The 27,068-nt window shown below is 35.3% G+C and overlaps 4 protein-coding genes and 1 long non-coding RNA gene across 7 annotated transcripts; 1 reads left to right on the top strand and 4 right to left on the bottom strand.

Moving 5' to 3' along the window:
- Window positions 1–719: 719 nt before the first annotated feature.
- On the bottom strand, window positions 720–9,538 carry LOC140975639 (serine/threonine-protein phosphatase 7). Of its 2 annotated transcripts, none has more exons than XM_073439482.1 (5): window positions 9,090–9,538; window positions 2,629–3,120; window positions 1,857–2,003; window positions 1,336–1,443; window positions 720–1,123 (listed from the first exon to the last, which is right to left on the bottom strand). In XM_073439482.1, exons 1-5 carry the CDS (start codon window positions 9,417–9,419, stop codon window positions 1,043–1,045), a joined length of 1,158 nt encoding a protein of 385 aa, XP_073295583.1. In that variant the 5' UTR covers window positions 9,420–9,538; the 3' UTR covers window positions 720–1,042. The 2 variants fall into 2 exon arrangements, with proteins under 2 accessions (XP_073295583.1, XP_073295576.1); XM_073439475.1 differs by lacking the exon at window positions 9,090–9,538 and adding an exon at window positions 5,108–5,745.
- Window positions 7,286–9,083, bottom strand: LOC140975653 (uncharacterized). Its single transcript, XR_012175017.1, has 2 exons — window positions 8,165–9,083; window positions 7,286–7,904 (listed from the first exon to the last, which is right to left on the bottom strand). It is a non-coding gene; the product is annotated as an uncharacterized lncRNA (long non-coding RNA).
- A 4,103-nt stretch (window positions 9,539–13,641) lies between the features above and the next one.
- On the top strand, window positions 13,642–17,913 carry LOC140975659 (monosaccharide-sensing protein 2-like). Of its 2 annotated transcripts, XM_073439508.1 has the most exons (6): window positions 13,642–13,913; window positions 14,084–14,264; window positions 14,460–15,026; window positions 15,452–16,314; window positions 16,428–16,615; window positions 17,224–17,913. In XM_073439508.1, exons 2-6 carry the CDS (start codon window positions 14,186–14,188, stop codon window positions 17,660–17,662), a joined length of 2,136 nt encoding a protein of 711 aa, XP_073295609.1. In that variant the 5' UTR covers window positions 13,642–13,913; window positions 14,084–14,185; the 3' UTR covers window positions 17,663–17,913. The 2 variants fall into 2 exon arrangements, with proteins under 2 accessions (XP_073295609.1, XP_073295603.1); XM_073439502.1 differs by lacking the exon at window positions 13,642–13,913 and having other exon boundaries at window positions 13,991–14,264.
- Window positions 17,914–17,986: 73 nt separating this feature from the next.
- Window positions 17,987–19,869, bottom strand: LOC140975679 (protein STRICTOSIDINE SYNTHASE-LIKE 6-like). The gene is made up of 4 exons (XM_073439535.1): window positions 19,392–19,869; window positions 18,874–19,181; window positions 18,647–18,779; window positions 17,987–18,454 (listed from the first exon to the last, which is right to left on the bottom strand). Exons 1-4 carry the CDS (start codon window positions 19,809–19,811, stop codon window positions 18,176–18,178), a joined length of 1,140 nt encoding a protein of 379 aa, XP_073295636.1. The 5' UTR covers window positions 19,812–19,869; the 3' UTR covers window positions 17,987–18,175.
- A 1,333-nt stretch (window positions 19,870–21,202) lies between these two features.
- On the bottom strand, window positions 21,203–24,702 carry LOC140975673 (uncharacterized). The gene is made up of 4 exons (XM_073439521.1): window positions 24,311–24,702; window positions 22,374–23,162; window positions 21,769–21,816; window positions 21,203–21,682 (listed from the first exon to the last, which is right to left on the bottom strand). Exons 1-4 carry the CDS (start codon window positions 24,497–24,499, stop codon window positions 21,395–21,397), a joined length of 1,314 nt encoding a protein of 437 aa, XP_073295622.1. The 5' UTR covers window positions 24,500–24,702; the 3' UTR covers window positions 21,203–21,394.
- Between the last annotated feature and the right edge of the window lie 2,366 nt (window positions 24,703–27,068).

The raw sequence follows: 27,068 nt of genomic DNA on the forward strand, positions 1-27,068 counted from the left end.
ATTTTTGAGTTCTAAATTGACTAGTGATTCATTATTTGTTAACTAAAAAGTTAACAGAAGTCTACAAAAGTCTTGCAAAAAGTCTACAGGAGTCTATGGATTTCTGTTTAGAAATCTATGAGATTCTACAAATGTCTGTCAAATCCACAAAAGTCTCTTATTAAAAAAAGTCATTAAAAGTCGTTAAATCTCTAGGTTGAATACACCCATGTTTATATGTGAGACATGTCAACCCTATCGATATTCACAATAAAAAATAATACTCTTAGCATAAAAAGTAATATTTTTTCATGGATGACCCTAATAATAGATACGTCTCACAAAAAATGACCCGTGTGACCGTCTCACACAAGTTTTTGCCTATAAATTTTTGTGCCTTTTTAATTGACCATCCCCACTTTGCATTTGCTTCGGCACTTTTTTAATTGCAAGGTAACCAGGAGGTTAAATTTAATTTTAATTTCACTATTCTATTTTGCTTTTGATTGAACGAGCAGTTTCTTCTTACAAATTCCCGATTTCTAAGCTAAATACAAAAATTATCAATTTTTAATTTTGATTTTTTTAGCTGACATCCTATTTATCAAAGTATCCTTAACCTAATCGAACTAGGATTCTAGTTCCAAATGTCCTAATTCAATAAAAGATATATTGTTAATATTTGAACTGAACGCAATTATATCATAATAGTATTAGTTGGAATGATTGAGATTTGACAGTTTATTGAGAGTAAATTCAACACCAAGTGTCGAATAATATTTGAAACCAAAGGCAACCACACCATTGAACATTGAACTTGCAATGCCAATGTCTCACTCGATACGTTTAAGGTGTCACAGAACATGAAATTTTAGACTGGAATCTATGGTGCTCAAAATCTACGCTTGAAAAGTTCAGAAACCATTAATTAGTAATAAAGAATAGCTTCTCGCACTGTTGCATACAAAAAAAATAAAATAAACACGAGAAGATACACAACTTTCGCTTCTAAAAAATACACAGTGTGCCTCTTCAAAGAGATGGAATAGATGACAGTCAATCTTCAAGAAGCCGCTTCCATTGATGCCAGGTCCAATTCTTCATCGGAATCGATTACATCTTCAAAATCATAGAAAGGGTTTGCCTGCGAGAATGTTAAAACCAACTTATCGTTTATGATATACTAAAAGAAAATTTATATGGATAAACAAAGGAAACAAGGGCTGTTTGTTGCTCGGGAGTCCTTTCGCACAGCCAAATAGGATCATATTCGGCTTCCCATTATTGTATTAGCTGCCTCTAGGTTGTACTTCGTCATCTTGAATTTTGTTTCTCAATATTGGTATCAAAATTTACCTTTGGTCTTGGAGCAACAGCTTCAAAACTATGGAAAATGGGAGTGTCGAATTGAGGGGGTTCTAAGACAATATATGCTCCTTTATTTCGGTACCTCTCTTCTGTTGCCTGAGAAATAGACATGAAATAAATCCCATCATTCTAGCATTCTTTTTGCATGCCTCATAATATGCAGTGAACTATAAGAAAACCCAAGAATATTATTAGGGGTTAAAAGTATTTTCTATTTCCTTCAAATGTGGGTTGTAGCCAACTATATCATAGGCTTTCATCCAGACGATATCATCAATCCTCTACTCAGGAAGGCAGGAGTCATATCAAAGGGAAAGAGAGTTTATTTTGTTATATACTTTTTTGCTTCTCAACACGTGCCTAGAAAAAACTAGACCTTAACGCACAACACCTTCAATCCAAACTCAAAAGTAATTTTTTCAGATGAAACATAAAAAAGATGAACACCTGATAGTAAAAACCAAAACTATTTTTAAAAGGGTGAAAAACTTGTGAGCAAATGAAGCTACCTGAAATTGTGGATAGTCTGGGGCACTGAATAGGGTAATAAGCTTCCCTGAATCTACAATATGATCTATAGTATATCCTACATCCATTCCTCCAAGATCATGTCGCTTATCCCTTGCATCAGGACCTTCATGTGACCTGATTATCATCTGCATTGACAAGAAAATAAATCTCAAATCAGCCAATCTATTTCAACATCGGAATGAGCTTCTATGGGCGTGCTCATGCAAGCAGTCATGGAAGGAGTAAGATATCAAATGTGCAAGAGCTCTCACAAACAATTGATTTCAGTGACAATTGCGACAAAAAGCTTTAGATAGTAAATAAAAAAGATTAATCCATAGTATAAAAAGCGTCTTTGAGTTCCTCCAACTCAAAATGATCAGCAATTCATTTGCAAGGATACAAGTAAAAACATTCACCTAATTAGACTACAAGTGTTACCACGACGAGATTAAGGACAAAGAATATTCTTAATCACAACACCAATCAATAAGAACAGAACTTCAAGCCATTTTCATTGTACACTAATCACTCCGTCTTATTGTGAGCATGACTGAAAAGATCACCTCAGTCCTCAACAAAACTGAAACATCATTTTTTTATATTAGCAAGCACTACTCACTCCTCATGAATCTAGCATCAGTCAACCTTAATCAACAAGTTTAAAGAATGGATGGTATATGAAATTGGCACATGAAAATCAATTTGATAAAGGTTGGCCAGTGACTGTGAGATATTGATTATCAAATTAATAGGATAAAATTGCATCACCTTTAGATTGAACTTCTTTAAGAATTCTTCAGTACAATCAGGACCCCACAAGAGACCAATACCTCGTTCTGTGTTCGGGGAAAGACCAAGGCTCATCGAAGGATCTGACCATAGAACATCACCAGGAATCAAATTCGAACCTTCCCAAGGAGGATCGAGGACAGATCGTCTAGCTTTAGCCAACTCTTCCAAGGAACCAAGAATTAAGGAATTAACCTCAGGAGTATGAACTACCTTCCGATTTTTCTTTTTGGCTCTTTTTGATGGGGTAGTAACTGCACCACGAAATAGCCCTCCATGAGCAGTGTAAACTTTCCCAGCAATGATGGAAGCAAGGGGAAGTCCTTCAAAACAGCCTAAACATTTTCTGTAGACATGCTTTCCACTATCTCCATACTTTGTAGACACTTCTTTTTCAAATCCATAAACCGAAGTACAATATTTTGATTCGTGATTTCCACGAAGTAAATACACCTTATGAGGCATAAGAACCTACAAAAGGACTACTCCGGTTATAATCTTAACTCGTAGAGACTTGAGATATTCTGAAAATGTATCCGGAGTATATCACTAGGCATAAAATTGATAAAATTTTAAGATTGCCAAGAATAGTTTCCTGATAAGCAAGTTAACTGTTCAAGTAACAATGTATCTACATACGTAATTCAACATACGAAGACTTCTTCTTCTAGAACAAAGAATGAGAACAGAAGCATGGAGATCCCACATTACCTTAGGACCCCCTAAAGCAGTAGATATAAATCAAAATAATGGAACCAAAGTTGAAGCAGCAACAAAAAATTAGAAAATATAAATGAATATTTTTTAACTTAATTTGGGGAAAAAAAACTCGATCAATGATTGAATAAGAACCATGGACTATAACTTGCTACAAATCTAGATCTTTCTTGTCATGGACCTGCCGTTTGCTCGATCTACTCCACATTGTTTTCGGGCCTCTTCCAACACAAGTCAATTTAATTATGACAACTTAACTTCGCCATTCTGAAACTAAATCTTCCACTAGGTTTGATTCGGTAAATGACAATGTCTCTTTATTAGTTAAAAAGGGAACTTTTGAATCAAAACACAAAAGTGTTTCCACGTACAGATATTCTCCATGACAAATTTACAAAGAAAACTCTGTTAAACAACAGAAATTTCAAAACAGATGAAGTAGAATTTACAGACAGGATTGCTGCTTATTTGGAATCCAAAACATGAATATAGCAATTCCAACTAGATGGATTGAAAATTTATATCGATATAGAGAGAGTTCAACAGATTGGTAGCTCCAATCAGGCACAAAATCTAAGAAACGAGTTGCTAATAAAATTATTTAGCCATAAAACATGTAGGATATAACAAACAGAGAGAAAGCCCGAAGCTCCAAATTTGCGCAGACTATAAAAATTTAAAAAATTCCAAAAATACCCTTCCCATTCAAGGCAAAAATAATCTAATATATTTAAAACCATTTCCAGAAAAACTAATCAGGGGCTAATTATCAAGTCAGGAAGTGGCCGAGTAAGAGTGACATTTTATAATGACATTCCACATGGTAGAAAATCATAATTGTTACTAATAAATATGAGAACTTTCTTCTTAAAAAAATGAGAATTTTCTTCTTAAAAAAATGAGAACTTTAAAATTCTGAATTTTATTAACTCCACTATTCTTTTGCGGGCATCTAATAATAGTTTCTACCTCCAAACAAGAGACAAGATCAGAATAACGGAAAGGGAGATGAATAAATAAGACAAGAAGGCAGATTTTGGAGCATTTCCCTTTTTTTTTAATCATGAGCAAGTAGAATATGCACATTAGTCATGTTTGAAATTTCAGAATCCAACAAGATTTCCAAATGTGACAGTATTTTCCCTTGTTCTGTCAAAACCAAGCTTAAATTTGTATGGCGTCAAATCAAGGAGTTGAATGGGGAAAAGGAAGGCCACCTTGATTTGTTCCTAATTAAAACAATAAATTAGCTAATCTAACTTTCATTTCATCAAATCAGAAAATCAACGGAAAATTGTTCTTAGCAAATAAATTGACATACACAAGCCAATATAAAATTGAACAAGTGATTGCATCACCTGGATCCTCAGATCTCGATGGGATTCATACCTTAATCCTCAAAGAATGCTGACAGAAAACATATTTCAACCGCACAAGTTAAACCGACTATAGTTCCTGAATTTTCAGGTAATGCAGCTCATGGACCTAACAACTAACACGGTCAAATATAATATATTGGAAAAGAAGAAAGAGTACAACATGCTCATTCAAATTAGCATTTTTGGGCAAAAGACACAAAAGTAAATGTTAATCACAGCAAAATTGAAGTATGTTCATAAAGAAGTTGCAAAAATCAACGCAGAACCTAATTATTTTCCTCTATTGTACACCAAGAAATACAATTTAATAGCTCAAAACTACTCGCCGATAAAGTTGATGAAATCAAGTTAAGAAATTTAACCTTCCAAGCCAGTAAAAGTAAGAAAACCTCGAGCCCCCAAGCTCCTCTATCCACATAATCCCCGTTGAACACGAAGAAACGATCATCGCCAGGAAATCCCGCATCTTTCAACAAAAACAAAACATCATGCAATTGACCATGCACATCACCTACCACCACAACCCTTGATTCCGAATTCAACCCAGAGTTTTCATCGATCCTCACACAATTGGGTTCTTTATGCAGAATCTTCGATGCAGTAAGTACAAGTTTATCCAGGGTTTGGACGGGGAACACTGCCGGAAACTCCGATGGGGGCAAATCCCTGGACGCCCAATCGAATGTCTGCATGAGGTCGGTGACCCAAGATACGGTTAGGCTTCCATCCTCGGGCCATGTGATGGGGATCTGAGGACGTACGGAAGCAGGGGTGGGGGAGGCTGGCTTGGAATCGGAGGAAGTGGAAGTGGATGCTGTAGAGAAGAAATCCTCGTCCGAGGATGGTGCTGGCGGCAGAGATGGCGGAGGCGTTGGCGGCGCCGCTGCATCAGACGACGTAGCGAGCATATCTTGGGTGGTGTTCTACTCTTATTATCGGATTTGGCTCAATTGTGCAACATTAATTTAAGAAAATCTATAGAGATACAGGAATTGTCTCACATACATGTAACAAAAAGTATACTTAACATCGTCACACAATGTTTTAAAGAAGTATTTTTTTTTTCTCTATCCGCTTTTAATTATATCGAAAGTTGTTGGATTTCTTTTCTTTATTATTTATTTTTCAAAAAATCGATTATCTTTATTTTGTGTATATGGAGTGTTTCTTCCTTCTAATTTGTTAAAATACAATTATTGATAATTGATCAGATAAGTAATTAACCCACAGTCTAGTTATATATTATTGTATTTATAGCTAAACTAGGATAATTGGAATGATTGATGTTTATAAAGTGCGATGTATGTAGGAGATTTATTGATTTTTAATGACTTTTGTAGATTTTAAAAGTCTATATGTATTCAATTAAGACTTTTACATACTCTATAGAAGTCTAGTGGTATTCAAAGTAGACTTTTATAGAGTTTTAAAAAGTCAAGTGATATTCAACATTGACTTTTAAAAACTCTATAAAAGTCTATAGGTATTCAAATTTTCAATAGACTTTTAATAACTTCATGGAATTCATTAATATACGAACATTAAAGCCTAAGGTACAATTATAAATTGTCAAAAATTGTATTTGGTTTAACCCAAAGATTTGGATGGATTTTTAAAAGTTCTAACTCATACGCAAACTATTTATTTTTCTATATGTCGTTTTATATCACCTCTCTTCTTATCTTCTCTCCTCTCATCTATCTCTATCACTCTCTCAAATTTTCGATGTGTATCTCTATATATATTTTCATCTTTTTTTTCCTTTTCAAATTTTTAATTTTTTAGTTGATTGTTCATTTAATAATTTTTTATTTTAATATCATAGGAAATTTTGAATTCTAGAATTGATTTTGTAATTTTTAATTTATGATTTATACAAATAAATGTAATATTCAATAATAATAAAAGATGATACAAAAAAATATCGCTTAATTCTTAATAATTGAAAAACCTCGCAACAACCATGATGTTTTAAATTCCTTTTAGTATTTTCAATTAATATGTAAGCTATGATATTTTTATACACAATTATATCCACACAATGCTAAATAATATTTTTTTCACATGTATATTATCGATTCAAAAACAAAGTTACAAATTAATCAATTGATGTATTTTAATAAATTTACAAACATGCATACAAACCCACATATATACACACGTAAGTATTATATGATTTAATTTTTAGATAAATAAATTTATTTAACTATTTTAAACTGAATATATTATATATGTCAATTAATTATTGATTCAAAGAAATTAATAAAAATTAATATGTTATAATAAAATACAAAATTTATAAAATTCTATAATAAAAATTCACAAAAGTCTATAAAAATATTGCAAAAAATTTACATGAATCCACATAAATTTATTTATAAATCTGTGAGATTCTGTAAATGTAAATAAAAATCTATCAATTCCATAAAAATCTAGCATTTGAAAAAGTAATTAAAAGTCATCAAAACTCTGAATTGAATATATCCCACACAGTGTATTCATGTTTTTATTAAAATTGTTTTTTTAAAATAAATAATATATAATGCTCAAGTCTATTCTTTATTAAAGTCAATCAAGATAGCCATTTTTTCTTGTAATCCAAAATATAGTTCTATCAACCAGATGGATCAATTGTGCAGCACCTTCCAAATATATAAGGGGATTGACTCAAAATAAGTCATAATCTGCAAGACTTTGGAAGCGAGCAAATGCACGCCACACAGTTAGCTTTCCTGGAGCAAGCAGTGGCAGCAATTTCACAAGTTTGCTAAATCATGCCAGTAAGTGGAACCTCCATAGAAAGTGGATGCGGTTTATTGATTGCTTGAACAAACTGAGATTGCACAAGTCTCGAATTCAGCTGGTGTGCTACCAGGATGCCCTCTTGTACTGCATATATCTCCGGCCAAGTGAGGAGAGATTCCGGGGAAGAAGAAGTACCACGGCAAAGATGACAACCCCAAAGTGATCACGACTCACCACACCCACCCCAAATGAATGGACTGATTTCCGGACGGCGGTATCAATATTGATCTTAATCATCCCATTTGCCGGGACACCACAGTGATGCGCCTGATTCAGAGGCGGTGGCTAGATGATCCGAATCCTATTACACTCTTCGCAGGCACCCCATAAACTACCCGCACGGGCCAAAACAACCTGTAGTGAAGTTAGATGGCCATCAAAAACATTCTATTACGTGCCATTTTCACTCTGCTAGTTGCTAAAGGCATAGCATAATTTGTCTGCAATTTTTGTGAACCAATACTTGATTCAAAAGCTTTAATCTTGTTCCAAGTTATTTGTCTGAAGACTCGAGATCTCACACATGGATGTAAAAATTGTAATAATCTTTTTGGGGCTAATATAAGAAAACCATGAATTGCTTCAAGAAAATAACGCAAGGTTCTAAAATTCACTAGGCGCTAGTCGGACGGGCGATCAACGCCTAGCCTGCCTAGGCGAATTGTGACCAGATGATTTGAAATAGATATTGATAAACAGCCATTGCAACATACCAGTAGCTACAACTAGGCACAAACTCTAAGAATTGGTTAGAAGTACTCTTAACCATAAAATATTCAGAATATAGCAAACAGAGAGAAAGTTGAAAGCTCCGTGCAGACTACAATTAAATGATTTCCACAAATTTCCTCGCCATGCAAAAATAAACCAAATAATAGAATAGATGTACAACTATTACCCGTCAACAAGAGAACTAAATACAATTATTAGCAACTCCAAGGCCAATTATCCAGTCAGGAAATGGTCGAGTAAAAGTAACATTTTATAACGACATTTGACATGGTGTCTTTAATGATATGAGAACTTTCTTTAGCAGACATCTCATAATAGTTTCTACCTCCAAACAGGAGACAAAATCAGAATAACCGAAAGGGAGACGAATCAGTCAAACAAATCACCATACACAAGCCAATGTAAAATTGATCAAATAACTAATCACGTGGATCCTCAGGGCTTGCTGGGATATATACACATGAATCCTCAAAGAACGCAAGAATGCATATTTCAACTGCATAAGTTAAGTTCCCAAATTTTCAGATAATACAGTTCATGGACCAAACAGGCACATGGTTAAAAATATTAAATTGGAAAAAAAGAAAAAGCATAATCACAACATGCTGGTTCTGATTGTAACATTTTTGTGCAGAAAACACAACAGAATATGTTAACAGTAAGCAATATTTAAGCTAGTTCATAAAGAAGTAGCAAAAATTAATGTAGATCCGATTTAATTTACTCTATTGCACGCCAAGAAATACAATTTAATAGCTCAAAACTACCTGTCGGTAAAGTTGATGAAATCAAGTTAAGAATTCAAACCTTCCAAGCCAGTAAAATTAAGAAAACCTCGAGCCCCCAAGCTCCTCTGTCCACATAATCCCCATTGAACACGAAAAAACGATCATCGCTGGGAAATCCCGCATCTTTCAACAAAATCGAAACATCATACAGCTGACCATGCACATCCCCGACCACCACAACCCTTGATTCTGAATCCAACCCTGAGTTTTCATTGATCCTCACAAAATTGGCCTCTTTATGCAGAATGTTCGATGCAGTAAGTACAAGTTTATTGAAGGTTTGGACGGGGAACACAGAAGAAAATTCCGATGGGAGCAGAGCTCTGGATACCCAATTAAATGTCTGCATGAGGTCGGTCACCCAAGATACGGTCAGTGTTCCATTGTTGTGCCAGCTAATGGGAATCTAAGGAGGCATGGAAGAAGGGTAGCTTGGAATTGGAGAAAGTTGCTTGGAATTGGAGAAAGTTGCGAGGGTATGTGCTCTGATTAATTTTTAATTATCAAACAACCCGAATTTATTAACATAAACGAATAAAAATTTTTCATTTCTCTCATTCTTTGGGTCAACTGTTGAACATCAACTTCCACATTTCTTGCCACGAGCCTTTTTGGACGGATTAGTGGCTCCTGTTCCACCTCTACTTCTATATTCATATTTCGAGTTGCCCTTCCTCTAAGGCGGTCACGTCTACTTCTGCCAATCATCTATGCAAATTTTTACTCTAATTTCTTCTACACCCATGATTCACCCTAGCGTTTTAGTACGCCTTGCGTCCTAAATAACTATGATCGAGCTATTGACAACCATCTTATAACAATTCTAGTTGATAGATTCACACATTCCGCCTTGGAGTTGGTGAGACCACTAGCACTCTTCAATATGTTGAAATAATTTGGGGTTTGAATATTAAAAATGAATTTGTAACCGGAATTGACACGTCTCACAAAGCTGGAAAGTGATAACAAGAACGTGTCAAATTATTAGATTTTGAACCTGATACTTCTTTAGTGAGTTGAGAGAGTATGTCCTCGATCATTCTAGACAAATGTTCAGACACAAGCTTATTGATAATTACAGTTTAGATTTGGATGCCGTAAAATATGCTCGATATGTAGAATTGATGGTATTTTGGGGATGGATTCTCTTTGATTATGGTAATGGTGACATGTAAGACTAATGTATTTACAACTTTTTTGTAATATTACTAGGGTGAGAAGGTATAGCTGGAAAAATGTTATGTTAGCCTTGCTCTATCTAGAATTATGTAGAACATCAATTATAGAAAAGAAAATACTATACAAGACTATGTTAATCTTGATTGTAATTTGACTATATTAACACGTTTTAGTTACAACAGTTTGAAGCAAAAATAATTTTATTACTAATGGCCATGTTTTTTTTTTTGCATATTTGCGCTTGAAGAATGACATCTCTTTGTCTTGATGTTCATGATTACAATCACATTGTTCCCGTTAGACTAGTGAAGGTCAATAAAACTACGACACAATTATGCTCATCGCTCTGTACACTGCATAGTAACAATTATAACTCGATTTAGCTATAACTTTAATTAGAAAAATATTTTACATTGCTTCTTTTTTTTTTGTTTAGATGGGTACAACCTTTTCGCTTATTGAATATCCATCTAAATCAAACAGGACAAGTAATTTAAAATACTTAGTAAAACTATTATTAAATCGAGTTGCAATTGTTAAGAAAAATGCTAGTTATTAAGAAAATTACTTTTGCTTTAGACGATTGTAGCTAAAATATGTTAAGTCAAGTTACCTGCAAGATGAACAGAGAGGTCCACATATAATTTATCCATCCCCAATTTCCATGAATGCTACACGTCTAACATAGCAATGTGCACGTCCTCTCATTTGTGATTGTATCGAGATGTGAATGTGGAATAACAAGGAGACATATATTGTGGAGGGTGAATATAATGATATGCCTACGGATCATAACACAGCAATCGTCAAAATAATTTGTCTCTAATCAACAAATATATATCATTCGCATTGCATATATTATTATTATATTTTTAATGTTTTATACATATTTGTCTAGAGAATGCTGAAATATATTGATACCCCCGGGATAGACCGGGTCATGGGTTATGTCCGGCTCAGGAGTATTGATTATGCCCGGGTCACGGACGACCCGGGACACTGGATGGATAACTCAAAGTTTGGGATAATCTACGAGAAGGGTCACTAGAGGCCGAGCAATTGAATGCCCGGGACATCTTCTCCCCGGGCTATTGTGCTCCCGGGCTCCATGCAAGCTTCCGAGAGACTTTCTACCCGGACCACCTCGATATGAGTGCTGCATTTAATTGCACCAACAAAGTAGTGTGTGTGCGACCGTCCTATCTATGGTACTATGTGGTTGACAAAATCAGACAGACGTGATGTGACTAATATGAGATTTGACATGTCAAGATATAGGGTACAATCAGCCGTCCTACTATAATTAGTAGGTAGCACGAAGAACGAGATAATCATTACTTCTCCTACTATAAATACCAGGTTATCTCTTTGCATTGAGTATTCATTCATTTATTGTCCCCTTTACACACCAATCACACAGTCATCACTTGACTACATTGGTTTTATCGCTTGAGTACCCTGCTGACTTAAGCATCGGAGTGGCCACGCCGGACACCCCTCCGGCGTCCATTCACGAGTTTTTTTCCTTGTGTGCAGGTTACAGCTGGAGCCATATTACAGAGATATATCTTCATCACAGATATACTCTCTCTTGCTCTTATTTCCTTCATTATCTTAATAGCAGATCCGACGGAGCACCGGACCCGGCTCGTCCATTTCACCCGGATCGCATCATATATTTTTATGGATCAGGAAATACACATAAATGATTTTTCTGACAATGACCGACAAACTTTAGTTTAAAGTTGAGGATTTAAAGTAAACTTGCTCTAACTTTTATAATTTATTTATTTTATATCTATTTACACTTTAAAAAATATAATTGGGGGCACCATTTTAGCACAGTTGGAGTACCTCTTGCTGCGTTGTAATGTCAGTTCACGCTATTTTATGACAACATGGAATATCCTATTATAATTTATTCCAACAAAATTTATTTATGTTTTTTTTAATACTAAAATCACATAAAGTTTTTGCCTGGATTGATAATTTTTGTTTCTTTAGGTAAATATGCTTGTGATATGATTATATGTTTCGTCAAATTGTGCCACTGTAGCTCACAATCCACATCAAACGAAATAGATTTTGTTTTTGTTCTGGTTTTATATTCAATGCCTTGAATTTTGTCATATAATATCAATTTATACTCAAATTAAAATGAATTTCGTGGGATTAGATTTTTAATTATTGGTTCATTAAGTTGTACCAAAACTTCGGTTGAATATTAAGTTCTGATTAATTCAAATAACTAGATTTGAAACGACCCCCTAAGATTAATATTGAAATCTAACATATAATTTATGGCAAAAACTTTTGTGAAACGGTTTCACGGGTCGTATTTTGTGAGACATATCTCTTATTTGGATCATCCATTAAAAAATATTACTTTTTATGCTAAGAGTATTACTTTTTATTGTGAATATCGGTAGGGTTGACCCGTCTCACAGATAAAGATTCGTGAGACCGTATCACAAGAGACCTACTCATAATTTATAACATACTAGCGAACAACACAAGCGATGATGATGTAAAATAATGACTGTTATGTATATGATAATTATCATTAATAGATCAAGTTCATTTATTAATTTATGTTGTAGTTTTTAATAATTATTTGGATACAGATAATTCAATTATATTAAATATGCTATTTGTAGAGAATAATAGAGTGTATTAGATATTGTAGTTATGAGTAAATTATATGAAAAACTTTACTTATCTAAATGTATATAATATATTCGTAAAAACTAATTGATATCACAAAACGGTATCACTAAGAATCTCAACTTTTTATTTATATATATATGTAAACTAATTGACGTCACAGATTATAGTTTTAACACAATTTCATTATCGTTATTTAAATAATAATTAACAATTATAACAAAATTTATGAGTCAACTCGATCTATTAATAATCATGATCATAATTCATACACATAATAATCATTATTTTACACACATTGATTGTTTATCGTTCGCGAATATATAATATAAAAATGACATAAATGTTTCAAGTTTAAACTGAAGTTTTGAGTTCGAGACCAACTTCTAATAAACCTCTCCAAAATGTCAAATCTAGTATTTAAATCTTCCATACTCGATGGAATAGGGATTGCGTAATTCTGAAATTATTAAAGTTATTTAGTAATGAGATTAATCATATCCTGTTAATTATTTTGTTTGAAAAAGCATGATTGTTCTAGCGATGTGCCAGATCACTGTGGAGAAAAGAAACACCCAACACGTGGCAAGCGTAATGACGCTTCATGATTCGTTGTTTGAATAATGTTCTACGGAGCAGCGGTGGCAAAACAAAAGACGACCCACGAATCTTTCTTCTCTCACGGGACAGTAAAAAATAGTATAGTGAAATTATGTATATGTAAAGCCAAAAAAAGGAATAGATCAGCGAGGCACGTTCTTGAATGGACAGCTCATCTTTTTGAACTGGTTTTTCGATCCCAGAAACCATTCACGCATCTCTCTCACGTTCTGCCAGCTTTCATCCATCACTGTCCGCTTCAGTATTGCGTCGTCATCACCGTTATATTCAAATAATAATTCAAAGCTTGCCATCTGTCGAATATATGACATCGTTGCATATGGTATGTGGGCTCCTGTAGACCATCAATCGGTAGTTTAGAGTTTTTGCTGATTTCGAGGTATCTAGCTGATAAATATCTTGTCATCTTCTCTTATTTATTGGTTTCTTTTCTGTTCATGCAAGCGAAAGGTACCTTCTTTCTCTCCGCGTGTCTGGGATTTTTAGTCTGATGTTTGGAAAAGGATCTTGATTAAATTTCTGATTCTTGAATCCATATACCCACCACAGGAAACGTGAACGTATATTGGAGAAAAGGTAAAAGATTCGTGAATCTTGGCCGTTTTACCGCATTTGATAGAGAAAAAGGCCTGTACTTTTTTTTAATCAAGGATGCGAGGAGCGGTGCTAGTCGCCATTGCCGCCGCCATCGGCAACTTTTTGCAAGGATGGGACAATGCAACCATAGCAGGTATGAGTTTCATCTTGTTTCCTATTGTTCATGCCAGAAAAAAGAATTCTTTGTTATGTGATTCAAATCTGTTTTGAGATTCATTGTTCATCAATTCTATGGGAGAATCAGAAAATGCAGATTTTTTGTTTTTTCTGGTCATGTTATTATTTATCTTGAATAATCTCAGAAGCGTATGTCAAAATTCTTGATCAGGATCCGTGCTTTACATCAAAAGAGATTTTAACTTGCAGACCCAACCAACCATAGAAGGGCTAATCGTCGCAATGTCCCTTATCGGAGCAACAGTAATCACAACATTTTCCGGATCCGTGTCCGATTCTCTCGGACGTCGCCCAATGCTGTTAATCTCATCCATTTTGTATTTCCTTAGTGGATTAGTGATGTTATGGTCCCCAAATGTGTATGTACTTCTCTTGGCGAGGCTTTTAGATGGTTTCGGGATTGGTCTTGCTGTGACTCTTGTTCCTGTCTATATATCTGAGACTGCCCCGCCAGAAATAAGAGGATTACTAAACACCCTTCCACAGTTCACGGGCTCTGCGGGCATGTTCCTGTCGTATTGTATGGTTTTCGGTATGTCATTGATGGATTCCCCTAGTTGGAGATTGATGCTTGGGGTTCTATCAATTCCTTCTATTATTTATATTGCTCTGGCTGTGTTTTTCTTGCCTGAATCTCCAAGATGGCTAGTGAGTAAAGGAAAGATGAAAGAGGCGAAGCAAGTTTTACAGATGTTACGTGGAAGGGAAGATGTCTCAGGTACTATCGACGGTTCGTTTTGGCTAAAGAATCAAACAAAGTATCTTCTTGATTAATTTCTTATTTGTTTTATGTTGATGTAACAGTCGATCCGTCAAAATTTTGCTCGAGTTTTTAGCATTCGTGGAGAGCTGCAAAATAGTCAAAAGATTTTACTCTTACCAGCACATTATTTTGAAGATATCATTGTGCTGGTGTCAGCTCGGAATAGTTACCTTCAGTTTGTTAATTTCATCCATGTTTATGATGAATTTCACGAACTGGATAAGATTTGAGATCATTTTTAGTTCGGAGGCCTACATGATTTACAATCATGCGACAATTTGTCTGTTTTGGGTATTTGTTCATGGTGAATGATGAAATATATTTACAGGTGGGTTACCACATATCTGATTTTCTTTTGCTTTGGCTCTCTTCTTCCACAGGTGAAATGGCTTTATTAGTGGAGGGTCTGGATGTTGGAGGTGAAACATCCATAGAAGAGTATATAATTGGTCCAGACGATGATCTTGCTGATGACCAAGAGCTTGCCTCAGAGAAGGACCGTATCAAATTATACGGTGCCGAAGAGGGACAATCTTGGATAGCCAAACCTGTCAAAGGGCAGAGTACTTTGGGTATGGTCTCCCGTTATGGTAGCGTGTCTAACCAAAGTATGTCTCTTATGGATCCAATGGTGACTCTCTTCGGAAGTGTTCATGAGAAGCTCCCGGAATCGGGAAGCATGAGAAGCATGCTGTTTCCAAATTTCGGAAGCATGTTCAATGTTGCTGAGAATAATGCTAAGAACGAACAATGGGACGAGGAAAGCCCAAAAAGGGACCGTGAACACGAATCAGATGCTTCTGGGGATGAATCTGACGACAATTTAAGGAGTCCGTTGCTTTCTCGTGAGGATACAAATGCTGAAAAGGAGAACGCCGATGATCAAGTTAGTGGCATGGGGATTGGTGGTGGTTGGCAGCTGGCTTATCGAAAAGACGATAAAATTCCTGGAGGCGTCAAGAGGATTTACTTGCATCAAGAGGGTGGTCCCGGATCAAGGCGTGGATCGGTTCTCTCTCTTTCAGGGGGAGACGCTCCTGCTGATGGCGAGTTTATTCATGCCGCTGCGTTGGTTAGCCAGTCTGTTCTTCGTCCAGGCGACCTCACTAGCCAGCATCAAATTAGTGTCGCTGTGGATAAACGAGCTGAGTATGCTCCAAAAAGATCAAGTTGGAGGGAACTTTTTGAGCCAGGAGTTAAACATGCACTGTTTGTAGGTGTTGGAATTCAAATTCTTCAACAGGTAAATATGCTCTGCCAACCAAAGATCGTACTTCTAGCTATTAAAATAACTATTTTATGCCGAATATTCTCTTAGATATCATAATGTTTGCTGATGAACATGTTGGAATATAGTTTTCGGGTATCAATGGAGTACTCTACTACACTCCTCAAATCCTGGAACAAGCCGGAGTGGGAGTTCTTCTGTCGAATTTGGGCATTAGTTCAGACTCTGCATCTCTTCTTATAAGTGCTCTCACAACATTGTTGATGCTTCCCAGCATTGGTGTTGCTATGAGACTTATGGATATTGCTGGCAGAAGGTAATACTCTTCCGAGTAAATTCCAATCCTCCACACACCCACCAACAATTTTGCATAATCTCGTGACCACCATTCACCACCTAAAAATCCAAGTATAATAGTGCCACACCTCTAGCTTTATTTACCTCGCAACTATAACCTTTTCTTTGAGTCGTCCACCCGCTCTGTTCCCTCTACTTCCTTCCAAAAGGGGCTAATCCTTACACTAGGAGTTGACGGATGGCTTGGGGGAAATTACTCCCAAATTAATCAAGAATTGTGATGCTTTTGACATATAATTCCTTAATTTCTTCTATAGTAATTTGCAAGTCACGAATCTTTCTTTCCTAGTTCTAACAGATAAAGGTAAAGCTGTCCTAATAGATTCACTCCTACCTTCCAAACCTTAGGAGGTGTCAGTAAATATCCCGACCCTAGGACTTGATCCTGTTGCTGGTCAATCTAAGGGGGCCATATCCATGTATTTTAGCCCAGTCGTAATGTGTATTATTTCTGTTTTATGATTTTGAATAATGTGTTATTGATTTAAGAGAGATTATTATTAATGGAAAGCACACACCATCTTCAGTACGTTTTCCATAACCGATTACATTTTTTCTTGAATCCAGGTGGCTACTACTATCAACTTTACCTGTTCTATTGGTATCACTTATTGTCTTGGTCCTTGGGAATGTCATCAATCTGGGCAGCATTGTGCATGCAGTTATCTCAACTGTTAGCGTGATAGTTTACTTCTGCTGCTTCGTAATGGGATTTGGACCGGTCCCTAACATCCTCTGTGCAGAAATCTTCCCCACTCGTGTTCGTGGACTCTGTATTGCGATATGCGCTCTCACATTTTGGATAGGGGACATAATAGTCACATATTCTCTACCAGTCATGCTCAACTCCATTGGACTTGCCGGTGTCTTTGGCATTTACGCTGTTGTCTGCACCATTGCATGGTTTTTTGTGTTATTTAAAGTCCCAGAAACAAAAGGGATGCCTCTTGAAGTTATAACTGAATTCTTTGCGGTTGGAGCAAAACGAACTGCTGGAAACAACTGAACGCCCGGAATTTTGTCATATTACAAGTACAGTAAATGCGATGGCACTGTCTGTTTGTACCCTGAAAACATTAATAGAAGCAACTTAACCTGGATTTAGTGTGTTGAAGGTAGCACAATGTTTGTTTTGATGATCATTGACAACTTGGGAGTAAATTTATATGATGATGAATAAACGATGTTTTTAAATGTGAGGAATATGCTGTGAAAATGCCCGTAGAGTTGATAAAATAGCCAACTTGCGTTACCAAATTCTATCCAGAGTTTCATTAGTGGCTCATTTTCATAGCTTATTCATTAGATTTGACGCAAGTTCCACTTTGGCTAACAAATATAAAATTGTGTTCGAGTGTATTCAATATCCCTTTGATAAAACGAAGTGGAGCTTGATTACAACACTTGCATGAAACTATTTGACTGTTTCTAATTTATTGGAGATCTTATACATTAGTTCCGAAATCAAGCCAAGGCTCAAACTAACGAAAATATGCAGGTTTGATATGAGGATGCTTGATCATACCCTAGGCATGGCAGGATATCGATCCACATTGAGGCGTAGAATGTATGGAGATGATACAGATCCACAATACAAGTGATCCCCGATTTTGATAGCACTAGACATCGATGAGATATCACGATCTTGATACAGTGCAGTTGGCTTTCCATCCAAATCGACAGCTATAACCCCTCCATTTTTCTCCATTTTCGGACGACCAATGTACCTCTCCATGATTGCAAGAACTTTTCGAATGAAAGGATATCTTTGAAGCAGATCCACAGGATATGAAATCCCCTGCCATGTTCGTCAACTGGTATAAGAACAGGATTAAAAAAAATGGATATTGCCACAAGGTGTTCCCTATGTCAAATTTGGGGTGAAGCTGGAAGTTTTAAATAACTACACAGAATTTCTATCTTTTTTTCTCCCATTGAGGGTAAGACGTTACAGGGAATTGACAACGAAGTATAAAACAGAACGCAGTACCGTGCTTAAGGCAATCCAGTATAGGCCTTCGCCATCATAACGAATGTTGTCAGGAACCCCGGGCAAGTTATCAATAAACATGTCTACAGATCCTTTTCTGCGACCTTCTAAGTAGTACCTTTGACATCTTCTCCTGCGATTTAATCCGACATCAGTGATCAAAATCAAGAATCCATTCTGTAGACTATGAGAAACATTACCAAATAACATCCTGAAGTAAATCTTACAAGGCGGTTTCGCAAAAAATAACGAAACTCTGATCAGAGGAGACAGCAACACCATTTGCAAAATATAAATCCCGGACCAGGATTCTTGTTTCTTTGGTTGATGGATTATAGCTCAAGAATCTTCCATAGGGCCTACCTTCTAAAATGTCCCAGATAAACTCATGTAGACCGTATTTATACGAAGCATCGGTGAAATAGAGCGTGCCATCTCGACCGATATCAACGGCATCTGTTAACTTGAACTTTTGACCTTCAGCCTCATCGGTTAGTAATTCTATTGAGCCATCATTGCTTATGTTCAATAATCCCTGCCACGGATGTCCTCTGCTATCAGAATATGCTTAGCTAGCCTAAATTTCGAAACTCAAGAAGCATTTTTTGCGTCCGTTGAACGGGCAAGATTTCGTTTTTGTGCAACAAATACTACTAATTTTTGTTTAATCTGAAGACCCCACAAATCAAAAGGAATACACAGTAGTAAATCACACATCACTATCACAAAACTGCAGAAATCTCACCTTCACAGCATCTGCAACAATAACCTCACCGTGGAGCCCATGAACGATCCCCAGCGGCCTTCCCGCCGTGTTGACCCATTTCTCCACCACCGACCCATTCAAACTGACCCTGTGAACCCATCCATCTTCACAACCAGTGTACAGAACCCCTGTCTTTGGATCAAAAGCAACGTCCTCCGGCGCCAGCAATCGACCTTCCCCAAGTCTTTCGGAACCTCTCAGCATGTGGGCGTTCCGGTGAGGAACAAACAAGGCCTCTCTCCGGGTCAACTCTTTGTCTGGATAATCAGCCGGGTCGAACGAATCGAGATGGTACAGAAAAATCGAAAGCACGGGTAATAGCAACAGTGAGACGAAAATGGCGGGACGATATACTGATTTTCGCATTGTGGAAACAGATTCTCTGGTGTTTTCTGCCATTTGCGCTGTACAAGGTTGACCAAAATGGAGGAGGATAACGGTGACTCCAGCTAACCATTTTAAGTATAAAATCCATCTCTTCTTTTTTGGGTGACAGCTCAAACATTTAATTAATCATTATCATTAACGTATTTTACACACGTTAAATTTAAATACTCATTCGTCTAATTTATTATGATTAATTTGATTTATATTTAAATTAAATTGAAATAAATTCATATTAATTAAAAAATAATGATTATTATTTTTTTAAATTAAATCATATAACAATTGTAAAAATTAATCAGAACTAAGTTATAATTTAGAATAATAAAAAAGCAAAGTGACTAACTGTAATTTTAAATAATCAAATTTAAAAACAAAAACAAAAAAGACAAAATAAAATAAAATCATATTATTTTAACTCTGTTACTAAGATTCTTAATAAATAACAAGAGATACATGTACGTGAAACCATAAAATTGTGGTAATAAATTTGATTTTTGTATTAATTTTATGCATCTATTTATTGTTTTTTAAGAATATAGATTATTCTAATTTGAAAATGTAATCGAAAATCAGTTATTCGTTACTTTTCTATGCTACATCCTATTTTCCAGGAAATATAGTAGGAAATAAATGGCAGGCTTGGTCTCTATGGAGTCTAAAAACGGGCAAAAACTTGTGTGAGACGGTCTCACAAGTCGTATTTGTGATACGGATCTCTTATTTAGGTCATCCATGAAAAAGTGTTACTTTTTATGCTAAAAGTATTACTTTATATTGTTAATATGGGTAGGGCTGACCCGTCTCACACACATGAGACTCACTGCTAAAAACGGCGGCTAGAATGTATCTTTGCTCATTTGTTAGTTATCCGCTCACCCGTTGTCATTTTTCCGACGACGATTTCAGATGATAGCGAAAAATCTCTCACATATACTGAAAATATAATTATTACAATTTAGTTATTTTCCTATTAAGAATAAAATTCATCCACAAAAATCAAATTTCAAACTGGATAAACGAAATTATTATTTTATTTTAATTAAGGATCTCGTTTTATATCATAATATCATAATCAAACTATTTTGAAGTATTGAGGAATTTTCCAGAACAAACTACAACGATGGAGAGGATGGATTATTTGATGTCGAAGTTGAAAAATTCTCCGTGTCTGCATGATTTAATTTTAATGCATTTTGGGTATTTGAGTCTTATCGATTAATAAATATACGAAACGATAAAGATTTGTACTAATAAAGTTGATTTTGTATTAATTTGATGCTATTTAGTAGAATATAAATTATTTTATTTTAAGAAATACTTAATATTTAATAATACCTAAAGTTTTTAAGAGTAACCACCACTTCAGATATATATACAAAATCTTAATTGTATCACACTAGGGACAACTGAAAATCATTTTAATTCTTAGTCTGTTCTTTCACGTGGAATCCTTTCCTCGTGCAAATCATATGTTATTTTACATCGTAGCTAGTAAATAAATCAAATACAAGCAATATTTGTTGGCAACCTCCTAAAATCAAGAATAAGAAACTCTCTCTGACATAGCTAGCGAACTTAATTAGGAGGTAGGTCATTCAAATATTAAGCTTTTCAACTCTAAACTCACTCTTTACCTCATCCTTCTTCTGCTTGTTGATATTGAGCCACGGGTGCTGCAGACATTGCTGTGCAGTTGGTCGCTTCTCAGGCTCAAAATCGAGAATGGGGCAGAGAAAATCAGCAAATTCACGAGCATCAGCACCAGAAAATTTAAATTTTTCAACAAGTAGTCGATCAAGCGGCAAGTATTTTAGCCTTCTAATCCTCTTCAGATCACCATATCTGTCAAAGTAATCTTTGGACCGTGCTCCACATGTGGCAATCTAAATTTTAAGCAGTAGGAATCTAGACTGAGCAACATTTTTGGCATGCATAGTTTATACCAGTATAGAGAAAAATATGCATGTACCTTTCGTGGCATCTTCCCAAGGAGCTCCATCATTAAAGCAAGGTGATCCTGCAACATCACACATCAGTGTCATGTAAGAAATCGAGTGCAATAACTTATGGTCGCTCCAGTTTATAGAAGTGAAACTAATATTAAGTATTCAGAAGTAATTCCTCAACAAATTTTTGGGGGCTTAAAAATGAAAGATTGCGAAATGCACAAGACAGTGAGGATTTGATGTTAGCAGGCAATACTCAGTTTTATTCCCCAAAGTAAGGTTTATTCCCCAAAGTAAGGTACTGGGACAATAAAACTAGCCAAGTAAAATTTTTCCCAGAAATGGCAACAAAATGGTATGTTTATACCTGCAAGTTCAAGAGTAAAATTTGAAGCATTTACAGAAATTACAGATGAATCAAGAGTTCTAGCATCTAACTCCGCAAAGTATCCCCAACCAGTTGAACAATTTGTCCACTAAAACTTAGAAGTCTTTTTAAATATCTCTGAAAGAGAAACGTAACACCTACAAACTTCGTAAGTTACACAAATTATATGGGTTTCTTACGGACATCTCATTAACGCAGTGACGACTTAGAATCAAATCCAATCAGATATAAATGCAGTACCTCATCCTCACTGAAGCCTTGCCCAGTCTTGGGAGTGAACATCATCTCACCCGTGGCAAGTTCAAAAGCAATGCAAGCAAAAGACCACATATCAGTAGGAAAAGAATAACCACATTGAAGTATGACTTCTGGAGCTCTGTATTGCCTAGTTTGAATTTCTTCAGCGATTGGCTTATCAGCCCAACATGCATTTCCAAAATCCACAACCTTACATCTTACGTCAATTCCTTCTAAGCTTCTAGCAGGTTTTGGCATCACACCTACGCCTCCCACAGAAGCTCGCCTCTCTGATATCCTTGCAACTGCTCTTCTTGCCCTTTGTTTTAGTTTTTTCTCAATAGTATTTATGGTAACTCCCCCGTTGGGGTTACCCTCTGGCCTTTCAAGAATTGGAGTCATTCCCGACCTAATTGGATCTTTAGAAGGATTAATGGTTGAATATAGAAGGATGTTTTCAGGCTTTAAGTCTGTGTGTATAACTCCAAGTTCTCTATGCAAGTAATCAAGAGAAGTCAAAATGCACTTGCATATCTCCCTCACTTTATTGAATTCAAGACCTTTATAACGGTTATACTTGATGAGACGCAACAAACTATCTCCAAGAAATTCCAGAACCATACATAAATGCTGGCCATTTGGGCCTGAATGCTTGAAATGGTCCAACAAGTTGACGACGCACTTAGTATTAGCGCTATCACCAGCAGCAATAGCAGAAAGGACTTCAATTTCGTGAAAAGCAGCTTGACTAAATTGTGGTGCACTTTTCTGTATCTTCAAGGCAACGTATTTCTATAAGAAACCAAACAAACAAAATTTTAGAAAATTCACAAAGCCGTGGCATTAAACACGCCATGGGAAATGTAAATCATACAAAGAACGGCAAGTCACATTAAGTCGATCCAGAAGTGACGAATATCCTTAAAATTAAATAACAGTTCATCATATCCAAGTCTAAGCGACTGAGCCACAACAGATCTCTACTGATTTCAAGCTTCTTTAGTTGGAAACATATCATTGGTTATAAATCAGATCATAAGTCTAAAAGGAGAACCCAGATTCGAAAGGTTATCCATCCTAAAAAGGAGGCCACAAACTCATCACTAAAATGCAATTACTTTTATTATCCTATCCTTGAAAAGTCAATGCCCACAGTGGCCCACTTTTAAAGCCTTCATTCACCTTTCATTATTCGGTGCATAGACCTCGATCCAGCCTGTAGCATAAACACTACCATGTTACCAACATTGATCAGATGAAAGTTTTTTCCTAGGTCATTCCTAAAGCCCTCAAACTTCTTAGTCACTCCGTTGCACAATCAACGTGGGATTACAATGTTGTACCATGAATTAAAATAAATGTTTCAATTGGTACTACTTAATTTTATGAAGAAAATGTGTACAAAAAAAATGAGGCTTTATATTGCTCCCCTAAGTAGCTTGCAGGCACAGGAAACCAAATCTGCCAAGCTGGTACAAAAGTCAAAACACGGCACAAGTTACAATGAAGTTATTAAGTACGCAGTTGATCAAGCAGGAGGCACAAAATAACACCGTTACAACTGCATTTATGGTAAGAACTTAAATAGCCATTATTTTACATGATGCTTCGAAGGTGGCTGCATTTCCTTTTCAGAAGTACCTAAAATCACCACCTCATCAAATATGCTAAAGTGTCAACTTTATACCGCGTACACGTTCTGTAATAAATTATTCTCCACAAGAGACAGATCACTGGCATCAACACCACATAGAACAAGATTCGATTTGACATCGAAAGCCAAGTTAATAGGCCAAGCTAATATAACAAAAAATTAACCATAAACAAAAAAGGATTTTAAGCTGCATCATTCGAAAAAACAAATCCAAAATCAAGACGACAGACAATCAACAAGCTTAACAAAACAGGAACCAAAACGTCGCCACTTAAAAAGCACTCACGGACGACTGAGTATTGTAGGCGAGCCAAACGGTGGAAAACTGACCCCATCCAAGTTTTTTTTGGGCGATGTATCGGCCACTGGAGAATGAATCACCGATTCTCACCGCATGATATCCACCTTTCCTGTACGAATCTATTCCTTCATCCTCTTCTTCCGATGCTGAAGATGACGAAGAGCAACCAGACATGATCGCAGCTAATGCCAATCACAGATTCCCAATCAACAAAAAGGCGATCGAATATATCCCTCCCCACAGATTTCCTGGATCGCCAATCCAATTCAAATATAACACGCCAAAATTTGGTTGGGTAAGGCAGATGAAGATCAGGAGGAAAAGTGGAATGGAGGAGCTCAAAAGAAAACAATTTATTGCGTTAAATGCGTTTTCTGTTCGATTAATTGTCATCATCAGATATAATTAGCAATTAAGTTTAATCTTCATTAATAATATAAGAATTTATGGAGCAGGGACGTCAGAGGTGAAAGGTGGCCTTCCACACGACTCTTTCCAGTTTCCACCTTTTGCTTATTATATATAAAAAAATATTTGCCAGGATAAATGTGAATTTTCGAAATAGATTAAATATTGTAATTATAAATAATTAAAAATATATTATTTTAAATATACTAGATAATCGTGTTGATTTGTTTTAAATAAATTATCACTCGTGGGAAAAAAATTAACGGGAAATTGACCTTCAATCCCCAGCCGTCGATTTTTTTTGTGTTCAGTCCCTGGGTACTTTTTTAGTACCACATTTCTACATGAAGTGTACCATATTTTCACATGAAGTGTACCACATTTTGTATGACATAGTACCAAAATTTTGTGGGTTGAGAATGAACCCAAAGAAATATTTTGATTGGGGATTTTTCACCAACTTTCTCAAAAATTAAACATATGAAACTTTAATGATTTATATATTATATTTTATATTTAATATATTGCAACGAGCCGCAGCCTGTCAGTTGGCGGAACGGTGAGTGGGTCGAGAATTTCCCGGCCTATTCCTCACCTGCGGATAGGGTCAATCCGATGAATTTAGTCATTTTTTAATTATATCATACGAGTCAGAGTAAGTCAGCCCGACGGAATGGGAAATTATCCAATTCAACACAAGTATTAGACTCCGACGTGGCAAAGCCTAACTTGTTCTCACAGCTTAACGTTAATTGTATTGTCTTTATAATTGACATGTTTATCATATTATCCAATTGTGATGTATTAACCACTAATACACCTGGCATTTTATTCCATTTTAAAAGATTTTCCAACGAGTTGCTTTAAGAACAAGCCTAAGGTACTGCCTGAATCAAGCTCTCGAGACAAAAAAGTATAGATTAAGTCTCTCGTGAGACGGTCTCACGAATTTTTATATGTGAGACGGGTCAACTCTATCGATATTCACAAAAAAATAATACTCTTAGTATAAAAAGTAATATTTTTTCATGGATGACCCAAATAAGATATTCGACCGACGAAATTGATCTGTGATATCGTCGGTCTCACGAATTTTTATATGTGAGACGGGTCAACCCTATCGATATTCACAAAAAAATAATACTCTTAGCATAAAATGCAATATTTTTTCATGGATGACCCAAATAAGAGATTCGACCGACGAAATTGATATGTGATATCGTCTCACAAGAGTTTTTGTGAAAATTATAACTAATAATAACGATAGTCGATATTTATATTTTATTTTGTGTTAGTAAGATCAATCATTATACTAAAAAATTGAATAAAATCATTAATTATGTATAAACTTCATAAATTTTCAGTTCAATCCAATTTTAGAATCAATTAATCTTGAATAGAATAGAACTCATGAATGACAAATGGTGTTAAAATAGTTAATCTAGTTTGTCAATAGTATTAGCATTGTTAACATTTGAAAATAAAAATATTACTAAATACGAAAGATAGTAATTAGTTTGATAACTAAAATTTATAATTAATTTTTTGGTATTTGTATTTGACAACCAATGTGAATCATCTTCGCAAACAATACCACGTTGTATTATTTTTTAAATTATTAAAAAAAATTATGAGACTCTCTCACTGTTTAATATTACAAGAGGGATCTCTTACTTGATCTGATTTTTTAAAATATATTATTTTTTATGATAAAAATATTATTTTTAAATTCAAATATAGATCAAAATATTATGAGGTATATAAATAGGGGTGAGCATTCGATCGGTTCGGTTACCTACCGAACCGAATTAGCAATAACCGAACCGAACCGAACAAAAATATTTAGTCATAACCGAACTGACCGAAATAATTTTCATAACCGATGAAAATCGAACCGAATTAAAATCGATTAAGTCACCGATTAGTTTTTTTTTAAAAAAAATTGTGATTTAACTTCAATTATATATGGATTAAAAACATAAAAATATATATATAAATTGATAGGATTGATTTTAAAATTAAGAGTGGATTAGAATTAGAATTAGAATTAGGGTTGATTTTAAAATTAAAATTTAAAATATATATAAAATTGATTTTAAAAAAAATTATTAAATAATAGTATTTATTATATCGGTTAATTCGGTTAACCGATTTCAAAATTTTCAAAACTGTAACCGAACCGAATTAACCGATATAACCGAATTTTTTAATTGAAAAACCGAATTTTTGAAATAATCGAACCAAATTTTCGAATTAGCTCGGTTCCATCGGTTAATTCGGTTTAACCAAAATCTTGCTCACTCTTATATATAAATATAATAATAATAATAATAAT

This window comes from Primulina huaijiensis, chromosome 1, assembly GCF_012295235.1.
Source record: "Primulina huaijiensis isolate GDHJ02 chromosome 1, ASM1229523v2, whole genome shotgun sequence".
In the NCBI taxonomy this organism is placed as follows: domain Eukaryota; kingdom Viridiplantae; phylum Streptophyta; class Magnoliopsida; order Lamiales; family Gesneriaceae; genus Primulina; species Primulina huaijiensis.